The sequence below is a fragment of the Ovis canadensis genome, chromosome 2 (assembly GCF_042477335.2).
Source record: "Ovis canadensis isolate MfBH-ARS-UI-01 breed Bighorn chromosome 2, ARS-UI_OviCan_v2, whole genome shotgun sequence".
In the NCBI taxonomy this organism is placed as follows: domain Eukaryota; kingdom Metazoa; phylum Chordata; class Mammalia; order Artiodactyla; family Bovidae; genus Ovis; species Ovis canadensis.
The window spans coordinates 16270807-16286265 of NC_091246.1; the positions used below are offsets into that span (position 1 = coordinate 16270807).

At 48.4% G+C, this 15459-nt stretch overlaps 1 protein-coding gene across 4 annotated transcripts in view; it reads right to left on the reverse strand.

Moving 5' to 3' along the window:
• The window catches only part of ZNF462 (zinc finger protein 462), a 152599-nt gene that overhangs the window by 78969 nt on the left and 58171 nt on the right, over positions 1-15459 (reverse strand). For 2 of the 4 annotated variants that reach the window (XM_069575511.1, XM_069575512.1), the window contains exons 2-6: positions 15056-15305; positions 8274-13885; positions 7349-7513; positions 5474-5760; positions 1735-1853 (exon numbers count right to left, since the gene is read on the reverse strand). In XM_069575511.1, coding sequence (XP_069431612.1) covers positions 1735-1853; positions 5474-5760; positions 7349-7513; positions 8274-13885; positions 15056-15278 — 6406 coding nt within the window. In that variant the 5' untranslated portion in view covers positions 15279-15305. The remainder of the gene's footprint in view (positions 1-1734; positions 1854-5473; positions 5761-7348; positions 7514-8273; positions 13886-15055; positions 15306-15459) is intronic. The other 2 variants (XM_069575514.1, XM_069575513.1) reach the window with 2 other exon arrangements.

Genomic DNA, 15459 nt, shown 5'->3' on the forward strand with positions numbered 1-15459 from the left:
TACTCCATTAAGACAGTTCAACAGAACCCAACATTCAGGAAATAACGGAGAGATGGTCTTATTTCCACAAGGGATGAAGAGACGAGTTTTTATAACCATACAACGGAATTTAATAAATGAGACGGAAAAGTACTCGCTGATTAAAAAATTTAAAGCTAGAATTCATGGTGGGGAGGGGTGGAAGGGAGGTTCAAAAGGGAAGAGATATATCTTTATATAGGGCTGGTTCACTTCATTGTACAGCAGAAACTAATGCAACATTGTCAAGCAATTATACGCCAGTAAAAAAGTAAAAAATATAAAACTAGAATTCAACAACCTCATGGACTGCACCCTACCAGGCTCCTCCGTCCATGGGATTTTCCAGGCAAGAGTACTGGAGTGGGTTGCCATTGCCTTCTCCAAGAATTCAACTAGTATTCTAAATACCTTAGCTGAAGAAACTCATGGAGGAGTCTTGATCTCTAGAAGAATCTCTGATAGAATTGGTAGCTCTTCTAAAGTGTTTTGATTCCCCAATTTCCCTCTGTGTTTGAAGCAAGTTCCTGAAGGGCTGTCAACACCTCTGGGAGGGCACCACAGGCCACTGTACAGTCGGGCTCCTCAGAGGACTAAGGAATCATGGGAAATGCCCCCGGGCCCCCTCGCCACTGCCTTTCCTACTCAGGCCTCTTTCCTCTCTCGGCTGAGTTCTGATTAGCTATCTGTGGGCATCTCCATCGTATGCCAAGTGGAGAAGAGCAAAACAGACAGGTAGCACCATGTGAGTGCAAGGATGTTTGGTTTTTGTCCTGGAGTCAAATTCTTAGTGAATGGGCTCTGTGGCTGACAAAGTGTTAAGTGGCAGTCGCTCAGTCGTGTCCGACTCTTTGTGATCCCACAGACCATATAGCCCGCCAGGTTCCTCTGGCCATGGAATTCCTCAGGCAAGAATAATGGAGTGGCTAGCCATTCCCTTCTCCAGGGTATCTTCCTGACCCAGGGATCAAACCAGGGGCTCCTGCACTGCAGGTGGCTTCTTTACCATCTGAGTCACGAGGGTGGACATGAGCAAGACACTTAATTTTGAGTCTCTGTAGCGTCTCCTGAAGAGTGAAGAGTGACAACAGCATCCACCCTTTAGGGCTGTTTTGAGGATTAAATCAGATGATGAATATCACATCTTATTAGAGCAGATCCTAGCAGTTAAGGGATGTTCATGAAACCAGCACGATGAGAAGACAGAGTAACAGAGATCAGCACAGCTCCTGGACACTCAGGACCCAAAGTCTCTTCTTATCTGGGGCATGGAAATGCATCTAAGGGCATCTCAGGAGAAATCTCAGATATCCTGATTTCTCTCTGCCCCTTTCAACATGTCTAAGATTATAACTTTATTTTAGTTGGAAATTACTTTTAGTAGATGTACCAATTCTTGCACTTCCATTAGAAAGTCTATATAATTTAGAAATTTCTCTTAAAAAAAAAAAAAAACAGAACCCGTGAGTAGCAAAGATCTGTTAGTGGATACCTATTAGTTGAATCAATCGACTATGACATGGGTGACATGGGGCTCGGTATTATTTTGCCTTTGGGCCATTCTTTAATTTTTATTAGATTGAGATAAAACTGAATACATGACGATTTCAAAGAAAACTTATTCTCGTGTGTACGGGAGCAAGAGACTTAAAACTTCCCTCACTAAAGACTACTGGGTTTCAAATTCAGAGAACTAGTGTACAACGAACAACTCACCCGCATGAGCTTTGAGGATGTGTGTCTTCAGCCGGCTGTTGTAGGAGGACTTAAAGGAGCAAAGTTTGCATCGGAATGGTTTATGGTGTCCGTGGTGGGTTTGCATATGGCGATCCAAACTTGATGTAGAAGGAAAAAAAAAAAAAAAAGGAAATGACAGGATTAAAAACAGCATCCAACATTTTCTCATTGCCCTTTTCCAGAAATCCCATTTCTAAGCTGTTCAAAGTAATTTTGTTACTTTCCAAGGATGGCACTTAACCGGAAAAAAAAGATTGGCAAGAGTTGGGGAAGCTAAAGGAAGGAAGAAATCAAAAATATTTTTGGATTGAGAGACATGGCAGGGGAAACAGGTCTTGGTAGACTTATTTTCCCTTCTCTAAAGCATTGCAAAGTAGAAGAGGACATCCAAAAACAAAAGGTAAAATACAGACAAATTTAAGTTTTCTGCAGTCAGTGAGGAGTGTCTATCAAAGACGCCTTGAACTTATTCCCCACTTCCTCCCAAAAAATGAGATTTAGAGAAATTTGGTATGTAAAAAGGGTTGACTTTCTTTTTAAATCTTAATTCCACCATGAACCACCTGTGCAGGGCAAGGAGCTTTCGAAGTAGCTGAACTATCTGCGATGGGCTGTCTGTTCCCAAAGCCTTTATAAATATGGAGGCCCAGGGCAGGTATGTTTACAGGAAGCTGTGTGATCCAAAGGCTGGTCTTGCCTTCTGATAAAACAATGTTTGCTGTATACCAGTCTTTCAGAAGCAACTTATACAGAAATTATTATAATGAACTCCCAGTATTTCATAATAATTACTACTGTTAAAAAAATAATAAATCTACCAAACAAGGTATGGGAAGACATTCTAATTTGTATCAGTGCCCCAGAGAACTAGATTCCATCCTAAATGACTCATATGGGAATGGTGCTTCCTAGCATTTAAATATATAATGTTCTCCCAAGCTCCCAAGCAGCACTTTTCCCTTGCCTCAGGACACCTCCTTCTGAATGTCCTTCAGCTATCTTAAACTCAACCAACCCGAAACAGAAGTGTCGGTTTGTTTTTTTTTTTTTAAATCCAAAACACATTCTCTTCATTTCCTTGTATTTAGAAAGAACACTTCCATGCTGTCAGTCAACCAGACTGGAAACCTTCATGTCATTTGTACTGTACTCTGTCCCATCTTCCCTCCAAGAAGTCAATTTTTCCAAGCCATCAAGATCGTCCTTCCCTTAACTGTTTCCAAAGTTCCATTCTAACCCGGTGGCTCAGCTATCTATCATGACCCTCCTAACTGGTCTCCCCCATTTTTTTTTTCCCAACTCAAAAGCGCCTGGGATCAAACACCAGCTATTACTCATAAGCCGAGTGGCCTTGGGCAAGTTACACAACTTTTCTACATTAAAAGGCCTCACTTCTCTTGTCCATAAATGGAGATAATAATGGTACCATACTTCATAGGGCTGTTCTGACAATAAAATGAGATAATGCTTGAAGGCACTTAGCACAATGCCTGGCACACAGTGAGGCTTGATAAATGTCAGTGATTAAGATGTCCTACTCATTACAGTCTTCCTTTTACCAGTAATGTAAATTACAAAGCACGCACTCTGCATTCAAAGACCCCAAATATGGTCTCAAGTATTCACACTTTACCTTCCACTGTATCACTTAAAAGTTAGTCCAACCAAGGACTTCCCTGGCGGTCCAGTGGTTAGGACTGCATGCTTCCACTGCAGGAGGCATGGGTTTGATACCTGGTTAGGGAACTAAGATCCTGTGCATCTTGTGGCCTCCACCCAAGAAAGTCCAACAGCTGAGTGCCTCTGAACATCACCTTCTTCCTCAGGACCCTGGCCTCTCATCTTTCCTTTCATACTGTATGTTCTTTCCAAACTCTTCAAGTCCCACCTTCCTATTTGAAGACTTGACTCCCAAACTCCCTGTTCCATAAAATCTTCCTGATTCTTCAAAAGTGGATGTACCATCTCTCTTCCTTGAAACTTTGTACATTTTATTGATACATTTTTTAAAGACATGTGCCTCAAGTCATTTGTATGCTTGCTTTACTTATAACCCAACTAGACTCTGAGTTCCCTTAGACCACCGACCATGTCCTATTCATCTTTATATTCCCCCCAAAGCATTTACAACAGAGCATATTCATTTATTCACAACAACTTACTGAGGTTCTGTGTGTCAGAAAAGAGAGTCACTGTTCAACAAAGATTTATTCAACAGGTGAGAACTACACTAGTTTGAGGCCAGGGCATGAATCTGATGACAAAGATTAGATACTACTAGGTCCTGTTTAATCATCAAAGCCATTTCAATCCTCCCTAACCTCCGTAGAAGCATCGCCTCTTCTTGCCTTTCAACAACCACTAACTAGCACTTTATCTTTTTGAAGAAGCAAACAGCCCATCAGTTATTTTCAATTATGATAAAAATAAACAGCATGTCAGCCTCACAATCAGCCACCTTCATCCAAGACTGTAGAACATGTTATTGAATATTTCTCTCTCATACAGTTGTGAGAGAAAGGCAACAAAAGGTTGTTGCATCTCAGAACCATCCCTCTTCCTGTCACTCTGAACGGCCTCACACAAAAACCCAATGTGCAATTTCAAAGCTGTGCCAAGGAGTGGAAAGCTCCCTCTCCCAACCCCACTGCATTTCAAGCATCTCTCCAGCATCGATAAACTTCTTTACCATTCCAGGTTTGTTTTGTTTTTAAATGCCAAGCAATGACTCTCTGGTCACATGGGTTACCAGTCCTAATTTTACCTCCCTAGCCACTTAATTTCCCAAATGGAAACTTACTTCCTCTTATGATGACTAGGTCCTGGATGAATGTTTGACAGATGCACCAGTAAATTCATGTACTCTTTGGTCTTTCCTGGTGCAGATCATAGCAATTCCTCCCAAACCGTCATTTTTTTTTTTAATGCCCAATTTAGAAAACTCCGATTAGAAATGATACATGCACCCCAATGATCACAACAGCCAAGACACAGAAGCAACCTAGATTTCCACTGACAGATAAATGGATACAGCAGATGTGGCATATGCCATAAAAAAGAATGAAATGGCGACACTGGCAGCAGCATGGATGCAACCAGAGATGGCCATACGAAGCCAAGTAAGCCAGACAAAAACATCATGTGATATTACTCATGTGTGGAATATTAAAAAATGGTATAAATGAATTTTTTTACAGAACAGAAACAGATTCATGGACATAGAAAACAGACTTATGGTTACCAAAGGGGATAGTTGGGGGGGGTAGGGAGATTAACAAGTACACACTATTATATATAAAATACGTAAACGAGGATCTATTGCATAGCACAAGGAACTATACTCAGTATCTTATATTAATAATAACCTATACTGGAAAAGAATCTGAAAAAGAATATGTGTACCTATTTGGGTGTGTGTGTGTGTGTATGTGTGTGTGTAACTGAATCATTTTGCTATATACCTGAAACTTAACACAAACTTGTAAATTAAGTACACTCCAGTTTTTCAAAAAATGCTTGATTTTGCCAAGTCTGGTATCAAGTGAACAGTTTCCTGTTCTCAGCCCCATTTGACAGATGAGGTCACTGAGGCTCAAGGTAACACAGCCAACTAAACAGTGGGCGTGAACCACGAAAGGGGTCTTGAGACTCCTCCAACCCCTCCGGCCTTCCGCGCCCCTCCCCAGTTGCCACTTGCGGACCCTCGGTGAGCACTTACTTGTGCCTGAAAGCAGAGACAAAGGAGCAATACTGGCAGCTGTACTTGTCCTCGCGGGTGAACATGGCCAGGGCCAGATGGCTCCTCTCGTGAGAACGCAGCCCCTGCATGGACATCAGCACTCTGTCACATTGACTACAATGGTATCCCCCCGGCCGGGTTTCATCCTCCAACATTCCATCAAGCAAGCAGTGTTCACCATCCACCCGGTCCACCAGGGCGCTAGCGGCATCTGTGGCTGCTTCCAGTCCATCCAGGAACAAGTGGGAAGGGTCTTCAGCCTCCTGCTAAGAGAACCACACACACACACATGCCCCACCAACAAAATAAATATCCAACATCATTGCCCCCAGCTCTCCTCCTCTCCCTTCATTCTCCCAAACTCATCGGCATTTCCTGGTGAGGCTTCCTCCCCTGCCTCTCTGGCTCCCCCTAGAGGAAGGGCACAGCCACATGCCATCCTCATGCGGTGGGGGTGATATGAGGGCAACATCTGGACATAGGTTGCTACTGTCTGAGAACTGTGAGGGAGGGGCTCTCCCACTTGTGAAGACAGTTCACTCCCTTATCTCCCATCTGACAAAGAAAATTCTAATTGGGATCCTACTGAAACTGATACAAAGCAGGTTAGGGTTATGGCTCTGAGGAAGGAAGAGAGGCAGGAAGAAGGAAAAACAGAATGGTTTGGGCATTTAGGAGGCTTGGAACACCCTCAGGAGAGGAAGGAAACTGAAAGATCCAGCTCTTTGCCACCATGCTCATCTCCAGCCCACAGACGGTGATGTCATCCCTTGACCAAAGGCTGCTATATAGTCAACACAAAAATTAAGGAGAAGCCTGGGTTTAAGTTGCTTATGTTTTGAGGTGGTTCCTTGGATTACTGATTACCCAGGAAGAGGTGCTTTGTCTCCCTTGAGTGATTCGGGGACTCAAGGCTGGGACACACCACGATGGAGGTGTCCTATCCTGGGACACACCGGGATGGCCTGGCCACTGCTGGTCCCTGCACCACTCACGGCTGTGTCGCCAGCAGGAAGGCTCCAAGTCTTCAATGGGAAAAGCGGAAGCTTTACCTCCAGGCCACGATGGCAAAACAGGACGCAAGATCGAGAAGGGCCGATGACAAAAACACATTCATGTATCCAAAGAGATAGGGCAGAGCCCTGAATTAACTTTTCTGCTTGAAACTGATCGGTGGCTAACAATATCCTAGAAAGCAGGGATGGCGGCTTGGTTATTACAACAGTGGCTAGTATTTAAGATTGTGATTTTCAAAACAGGTGGCCTGATAACACGTCGGAGGCAGAGGGGAGGCGCTTGTCAGCAACATATAGGGAAAGGGGACAAATCAGGCCAAAGGGCTCACAGGGCCACCTGTGACTTGAAGGCTTTCAGTTTTAGGTTTAACGTTTCTTAATGCTCCTCCGAGGACCCAGAATAAGAAGTTAAAAGACAGATTCTCCTGGGCTCTCTGTACCATTACCATAGGAGAAAGACAGACAAGAAGTTAGGCAGTGGGAGGAGCAGAAGAGGATGGGGAGAGAACCCACGGGGCTCCTCTCAAGAGCTCGAAACACTTGGAAGCGCAGACAAACACAGCACAGAAAGGTGACCCAAAGCCTCCTGTATCCTGAGGCCCGGATCTTCTGTTTCCACTGAACTATCCGTGTGGAAGGGAACCAGATCGAAACGCAACCACAGATGAGGAAGATCCATCCTGTAAAGAAATCAAAACAAGCCAGACCGACCCCAGTGTAACTCAGGAATGCCCACGTCTGGGACTCCCTTTCCTGAGTGTCTCTGAGCAGCGGCGTGGATTAGGAATGCAAATGGCTCACACACAAGACTTCTCATCCAGACCTTCCCAGTGCTCACCTTCACGGCGGCGGACACGGCGGGGACACTGCCGTACTGGACATGCTTGCGGAGGTGGTTGCAGATGGCTCGGAGCGTCGGATGCACTTCCACACAGAATTTACACTTGTAGCCCACCACCTTCCTCTCCTTGATCTTTGGCACCTCTTCTAAGTGACCAAAAGGCTGGTAAAATACAGTGGTAGCCATCAGTACTCCAAGCCCTCCCTCAATGGCCGGCATTTATTCTTGCAGCTTACTAGATTTTACGTTACAGCAGATTAGCAGGTTAAAAACCAAGGGAGATATATGCGAGCATTTTTACATAATGAATTCATCAGAGGCGAGGCGCGCTGCCGACTACGCAAAGTCTCCGGAACCCCAATAGGTGATGACTTGTAAGGAGAGAAGTTCTCGGTGCAGAAGCCTCATCGTCACTGCCACCCAGTTATCTGGCTTTCAAACCCATTGTTCAACTACGCAGGTGAAACGTTGCATGAGCTATGCCATGAGTGAACTTCTTGACCAAAAAAAATTAAAGAAAAACAAAAATCTACTCCTGGAGATGTCTGGTTCGTGGAGCCGACATTGCAAACCAAGGTGTGGCTGAGAAGCACTAAGGACACGAGAGATGGCCCACAACTGCCTTGGTTAAGAGAGCGAGCCGTTGTCGTGAACTAGGCCTCGGATAATACAGGAAAACCACCCAACCCTCCCCTGGGGAGCCTTGGGAGGGACCACAGGGAGGGGGGCCGGGGCTGTGGAGAAGGGTGAGCAGAGAATGGGGGAGATAATCAAGCTCGAAATGTTTAATTGACTTATTGAGCTCTCTGGCAAGCTAAGTCACTAGGAAGCCTGGAGCGGTTTGGCTGGCAGCGAAGAAGTGCATGTGGGCACCAGTGATGAGAGGCCTCCTGGGGGAAGGGAAATCAAAACATATCCTTACCCTCTCTTGTTTGAAATCTGCAAAAGCACCATCTGCATATTTCTGCTTGCTCAAAAGCTGTTTCCTCCTCTCCTGACGTTTGGCACGCTTCTGGAATTCCTCATTGTGAATGTTCAAGTGCGAGGTCAGCTCGGCGGTGCTCTGCAGTTTGCTCTCGCAGTGCTTGCACTGGTAGGCGGAGCCCTGCAGCCGGGGGCCGCCGGCCAGGATGACGAAGTCCCTCTTGAGGTCCCGGCTGTGGTGGTCCGTGTAGTGCATGCTCAGCAGCTCAGCCGTGCTAAAGGACAGCTTGAAGCACTTGATGCAGCGGAACGGGAGCCACTCGATGTCCTGCCCTTCGTTTCCCTCCACCTCGGCTTTCTCGAAGCCACCTCTCTCCTCCGAATCTTCCAGCAGCATCGGCTTCTCGTGCTCGTCGGCGTAGACCGCGGTGAAGTAGCCCCCCAGCTTGCTGGCGTGCTGCTTCTTGGGAAAGACCCCCGGGTGGCGCTTCATGTAATGGGACACGATGCCCTTCTTGCTGAAGGACTGGAAGGCGCACAGGGAGCACTTCTTCTTCTCCACGGCGCGCCGCAGCTCTTCACTGAGTGGCGGGGAGTCATCCTTGGGTGGCGACGGGATGATCACCTTGTTGGGCTTGTCGCTGATGGTTCTGGAGGCCGCCAGGCAATGGGTGTAGTAGGCGTCGATGTCGTGGCGCTTCTGGTAGTGGGCAGCCAGCCCTTTGCGGATGGGGTTGGTGTAGGCACACAGGGCGCACTTGAAGAGGTTGTTCTTGCCCTCGGGCTGGGCGCGCACGTTGTTGTGCTTGATACGGTAGTGCCGGGCGATGCCCTTCCGCGTGGAGCAGAAATACTTGCAGAGCTGGCAGCGGAACACAGTGTGGGACACGAGGTGCGAGGTAGCGAAGTGAGACGTGGACACGGGCTCCTCTCCCACCTCGTCCTCCATCACCGAGACCTGGGAGGGGCTCACTTCAGTGGTTATCTCGGGCTCGAGGGACATGGGCAGCTTCGGGGGCGACTGGGAAAAGACATCGAACTCCGGCTGGTTGTGGTACTTCTCATAGTGGATTTTTAGTTTCTCCAAAGTGCCGTGTGTGTAGGGACACAGTTTGCAGCGGTAGGCGCCGTACCCTTGCTTGAAGATCCTGCTCGTCTCCTCTACGTCGTTCTGGGCTATGTCGGTGGACTGCTCCACGTCGTGCACGAAGTCCTCTGCAGTCACCTTGATGGACGGATGTCGCTTCTGGTAGTGGGTCAGGACCCCGTGGATGCGGGTGTTGATATAAGGGCAGTGCCTGCATTTGTAGACAGCGCCGGGGTTGATATCGATGTCCTGGGCAAAGTCGGCAGCCTTCACCTTCATGCCTGGGTGCTTCTTCCCATAGTGGGTCAGAAGGCCGTGCAGGTTGTTATATTCAGACTGACACACTGTACACTGGTATGGGGTGGAGGAGATGGCGGGGTTCGCTGAGGCAAGCTGGATCGTCTTCTCAGGGGAAAGCCTGGCATCCTCGGGGCATTCGGCTTCCTGCTCAGGGAGCGGGCCGGGCATACTGTTTTCACAACTCACAGGGCCCACCAGGTCTTCAGAGGAAGACATGGGATTCTCCACGGCATCTTTCTCCTTGATGATATCCAGCAGCACCGACTCATCCCCGTTCATGGCCCAAGGGTGGAATGCTTGGTAGTGATTGGTGATGTCCCAGATGGAGAGGGCTTCGAAAACACAGTCTCTGCATCTGTATGTTTTGGCTTCAGCTGGCATAGTAAGAGAGGGAGGGGACGGGTCTGGCCCTGCCCAGAGCTTGGTGGCCATGTAGGTATAATCCACGTAATGCTCGGGGTGCCTCCTTTGGTAATGCAGGAGCAAGCCACTTGGCTCTGTGTGGGAATAGATGCACCACTCGCAGTGGTAGCCAGCTTCTATCAAGCCATCTAGAAATGCCCATCGCATGATGGATGTGACCGTGGCCTTCAGGGCAGGGTGGTCTTTCTTGATATGCTTCCTTAGGGCATAAAAGTAAGGGGAGGTGTACGAGCACTGCCTACACTTGAGCGCTCGCAGTTTTGTTTTGTCCCGCTCCACACCCGAGGGGGAGATAAGCATGCAGCTGGCAGGCTTCTTCTGGTTGCGGTCGCAGAGGCTTCGGATGGTGGCTGTGTGCTGCCGGATCACATCCGCGTTGGCCTTGAAGTCTCGGTGCTTCTTCTGATAATGAATGAGGACACCTTTGACCGTCCGGTTCCCATAATCACAGTGCTGGCAAAAAAACATCTCATTTTCCACGGGAGGGCCATCTCTCTCGGAGCTGCTCCGGTTGAGCTGTTGCATAGGGGCGGGTGGCCGGGGGGAGCCATGGGGCCCCTCCGGCCCTCTCATCATTGCAGCTGTGGGAGGAGCCTGTCTGATATATTTGGCAGTAACCTTTATTTCTGGGTGTCTTTTCTGGTAGTGGACAAGGACTCCCACAACTGACCGATTGCTGTAGGAACAGTGTTTGCAGTAGTAAAGCTCAGTACTGAGGTCTGGTGGCGGGGGTTGTGGGGGGGGTGGGGAACCCATGGTGGACATTTTGGGAGACATTGGAGCACCCACCTCAAATGATAACTGAGAAAGGGCAGAGCCCCTGTCCACAGACACCATTCGCATGGTTTTCTGGATCCTAAAGTAGGAAGCCTTTTCTTCTGGGTGTTTCTTCTGATAATGAACCAACACAGAGTGCATGTTGGGGCTCGCGAAGGAGCAAACGTCACAGTCGTACACGACAACGGTGTTGACCGAGGGGTCCTTCTGATTTTCACATTCTGGAGGAAAGGTCTTGGAAGGAGTGTTTTTGGGGAACGGAGCTGGCATACCGCCACCACGGGCCACGGGAGTGGACGTGGCCATGTTCTTCGGAGCCGAATTCAGGATCTCCCGCAGCGTCTGGGATTCTGTGCCTAGCCCCTCCTGCTGCTCCACCACGTAGCTCGAAAATATCATGGCATTGTTAATCTTCACGGTGGGATGCATTCTTTGGTAATGTGGCATCAGGCTTCGGACATTCGGGCTTGTGTAGGAACAAAACCGACACCGGTAGATCAGGTCTGAGTGGTCAAAGTTGAGGACATTCATGGCTTCTGGGTGGTGTTCGCCGTAATGCTGCTGCAGGTCTTCAAAGTTGGTGTAATCGATGTAGCATTCCAGGCACCGGTACACTGCACTGTGATCATTGGGGTCCAAGATGTACCTGAAGCTGAACTTAATGTATGGGTGCATGCGCTGGTAGTGGGTGCTGACACTCCGGGCAGATTTGTTGTTAAAGTCACAGTGTTTGCAATAATAAAGCCTTCCCGAGTCACTGAAGTCGGTATTTTCATTATTGTGCTCAGTTGCGTAGATCGGAGTCTGGGTGTTGAGCAGAGTCGTATTGGAAACCTGGTGATCTTTCATGTTGGTGGAGGAGCCGTAATAATCCTCTTCATCTTCCGAAAGGGTGAGCTCTATTTCAGCCCCATTGGTGGCATTGTAGTCATGAGCAACACTTCTGAAGTTGGGCTCCTTCGGGGGCTCAGGGGCATCTCTCGCCCAGATCTGCTGGGCAGAAAAGGGCGTGGGCACCTCCAGGACGGGCTCCGGTGGGTCTTCCTCCCTGTCCAGCTCCACCTCGATCTCCACTTCATTGTCCTCCTCTTCCTCCTCGTCATCTTCCACGTTGATCACCGCATCTTCCTGCTGTTTTGTTTGGTTAATTTTGCTCTGCAGGTTGCTTGCTATCTCGTCAATTCTGGTCCTCTTCTTCACGGGCGATAAGTCGAGTGGAAAGTCGTTAGCGAGCTTCCTAGAGGCCTTGGCGACAAAATTGTTCTTGGAGGACAACCCAAGAATTGAGGTCTGACTTTTCTTCACAGTGTTGCTGGAAGAGGGGTGGCTGTCTGTCTCGCTGTCCAATGGCAGGCTTGAGGTCTGCCCCTCAAATTTTGGCAAGTTGTCGCAGAAAGAGTGTTTGTGCTGCTGATGAACTCGCAGCCCTTTCAGAGTCGTGGTGGAGTAATTACACATGGTGCACTTGTAGGGGTGCAGGGGTGGGGCTTGCGCGGGCGGCGGGGGAGGCGGCGGGGGCAGCTGGGGCTGGGGTGGCACCTGATGGGGCGACTGTAGCTGCGGCGGCTGCGGCTGTGACGGAGGTGGTGGTGGCGGTGGAGGCGGAGGCGGGGGCGGCTGTTGCTGCTGCAAGGGATCCAACAGGACCCCCGACTTTCTGCCATTGATGCTTGAGCTCTCGTAAGACACGACACCTTCATTCAGCGAGGAGGAAATGCTTTCACTCTGGGAATTCACAGCATCCCAATCTGATGTGGTACCCGTGTGACACTGTTTGTGAGCCCCAAGTTTTAACGAGCTCTTGCAAGTAAACGGACACTCATCACATTTGTAGACGGCTGTCTTTCCAGATAAGTGGATGTTTTCTATGTGACGGGAAATACTACGTCGATGCATGGTGAGGAAAGGACAAAAGGGGCACTGGAACCTATTCATGAATCTTCTAAATGGGATCCCCTTGGTCTCCAATAATTTGTTGCCATCTGAGCCCATCAGCTGTTCTGCAGACATGCCTACTGTCTGGTGATCCATAGCATTTAAGCCATTTTCACTGTCTATCTCATTTAACTCTTCATCAGAACTGGAGTCATTCAGCATGCTGTTAGTTTCCAGGTCAGCAGAAGAATTGGTCATCTCGGGCATTCCGTAACGGGATCTCTCCGCCAAGTTAACGAGGCCAGAATTGTGAGGTGACTTCGGCTTCATCTGAGAGTAAGACATGGGCGAAAACTTGGAAGTGGAAGAAGAATTGGGTCTCATGATGGAGTTGCCGATGGAGCCCCTGAAGTTGGAGACGTTAGTGTTGGGTAACTCCCGGCTGGCCGCATTCATGGACAAATAGGTGGAGTTAGAAGTGGGGCTGAGGTCATTCTTGTTCTGCGCCTCAGGCACATTTGTCCCTTCTTGCTGCTGCCTGAGACTGGACAGGATCTTGACCATGCTGCGGTGCTTCTTCATCATGTGGTCACACCAGCGTTCTCGGCGGGGAGTCTGATAGCTGCACCACTCACAGCAAAAGTTGCCTCGAGACTTGGTCAGTGGCTTGACCATTGATTCTAAGATGCTGCGCTCCACAACCTCTGCTGGCAGTTCCTTGCAGGGGTCCTGCAGGGACATGGGTGGGACCACCGGGTCTGGCATTGGAGCAGGGGCAGGGGGTGGAGCAGTGGTCTCCTTCAAATTGTTTTTGTGATACATCTTCTGATGCTTAATTATTCTTGCCCTCCTTGGTGACTTGTATGTGCAAAACTGGCAAGAGAAGACCTTTCCAAATCCCTCATGCATCATGATATTATAATTTAAGGATCCTGGAATAGGGGGTCCGGCTGAACTCCCTTCAGCTTGAGCTCCGTGGACCTTCCTAGTGTGTTCAATGAGGAGGTTTTTTGACCTGAAGTAGCGTACACAGAACTTGCATTGAAAAAACTTGTTTGTTGGTTTGGGATTAGGGGCAATATGCTGACTGTAATATCCTGGACTATGGCCATAGTAACTTCCAGTCCCCAGTGCGGCTGCATTTTGACCTAAAGAGAAAGCATAAGGTAAGTGGGAAGAGAAGAGCAAAGCAAAAGCAAATCAAGAAACTCAATCATGCAAATCCAGTTTGCTTTTCAATTATTCCTCATTAATAAACATCACATTCAAAAGGCCTAACATCTCAAGATGAGGCCCTGAAGAGTAGTAACGGTGTTAATGAACATCCACATGTTGCCTCTCATGGATGGAAGGCAGTGCTTGGCTTCAGGTGCAAGACTCCCCCCATCTCTATGCGCCACAGAGCTGTGCAAGTTTCACAAACTGCAATATTCATTCTAGAACTTTCCAAGATACTACCTTATGCTCCAAGTTGAAAGGAAGCGAAGTGACATAAGGAAGCTGAAAGGACTATTGCCTGGGCTACTCAATAAGAGAAACATGATGCCCAAATCACAAACATGGCTCACAAAGGGGGACTCCAGGGCTTAGGACTCTATACTTTCCCTGCCATGGCCCAGGTTCAATCTCCGGTCAGGGAACCAAGATCCCTCAAGTTGCGTGGTGCAGCGAAAGGGAAAAGAAAAATGGCTCACAAGGAGCAAGAAACTTTGTAGGAGCTGTGCATGTCAAGAACCATGGCTACAGCTGCCTCAGTAGGGTACACAGCCTTTGCCTATACAGGTTGCTCTAAGGAACTTGAGGACAGTCCCCTCCAGGGGACATTCCTGACTGGCATGCCAACCCCAAGCCAGGCTCCAGACAGGGTATGTGCTGGGACTTTAGAAAGCCCCAAGACACAGTGGCCAGGGTTCACATTGGCCAAATCATAATATCCATTCATATCAAGTTGTAGAACAAGGAGTATGTGACTGAGGCCCTCCACAGGGCCAAGTTCAAGTTCCCAGGCCACTAGAAGAGCCACTCCTCCAGGAAGTGGGGATTTACTATGTTTCCTGCAGACGAATCTGGAAATATGGTGCAGAAAAGTGGCTCATCCCAGATGGTGGTGGGGTCAAATACACCCCTTATGGTGGCCCTCTGGACAAATGGCGGGCTCTGCACTCGTTAGAGTCTTGATGCTATCGCCTCCTTACTCATGCCCACCAGTAAACCCTACTTTCCTGTCAAAACATTTTAAAAAAGAACTACAGCTATAGGCTCAAAATAGATGAGGGTAGTGAAATACACCAGACGCATCAATCCTAGGACAGATTTACCTGTTAAGTCCTCTCCAATTGCAAATTCATCCTTTATAGATGAAAACTCCACCTCTGTCTGGTTACTGGCATTCATGGACCCAGATCGTGACTCATTCGCGTTGTCTTCAGCAACGTCCGTCGGCTGCAGAAATGCCGTATGGACATCCTGGATGTGCGCCTTGAGATCTTCATAAGATGGGGCTCTGAAGTCACAGCCATCACACTGAAGCACCTCCATCATCTGGGTCTACTCTCTCACATTAGGAACCTGGGGCAGAAGGCAGAACAAAACGTCTTAAGGCCTGCACTCATTGCATACCCCCAAGCTGGTGGGGCTACGAGTCCACTAATGGAGGAATTCCAGTATCAGCCAATTTCTCTCACTGGACTTTGCCAGATGCAACAGTGGTCAAAGAAAGGAA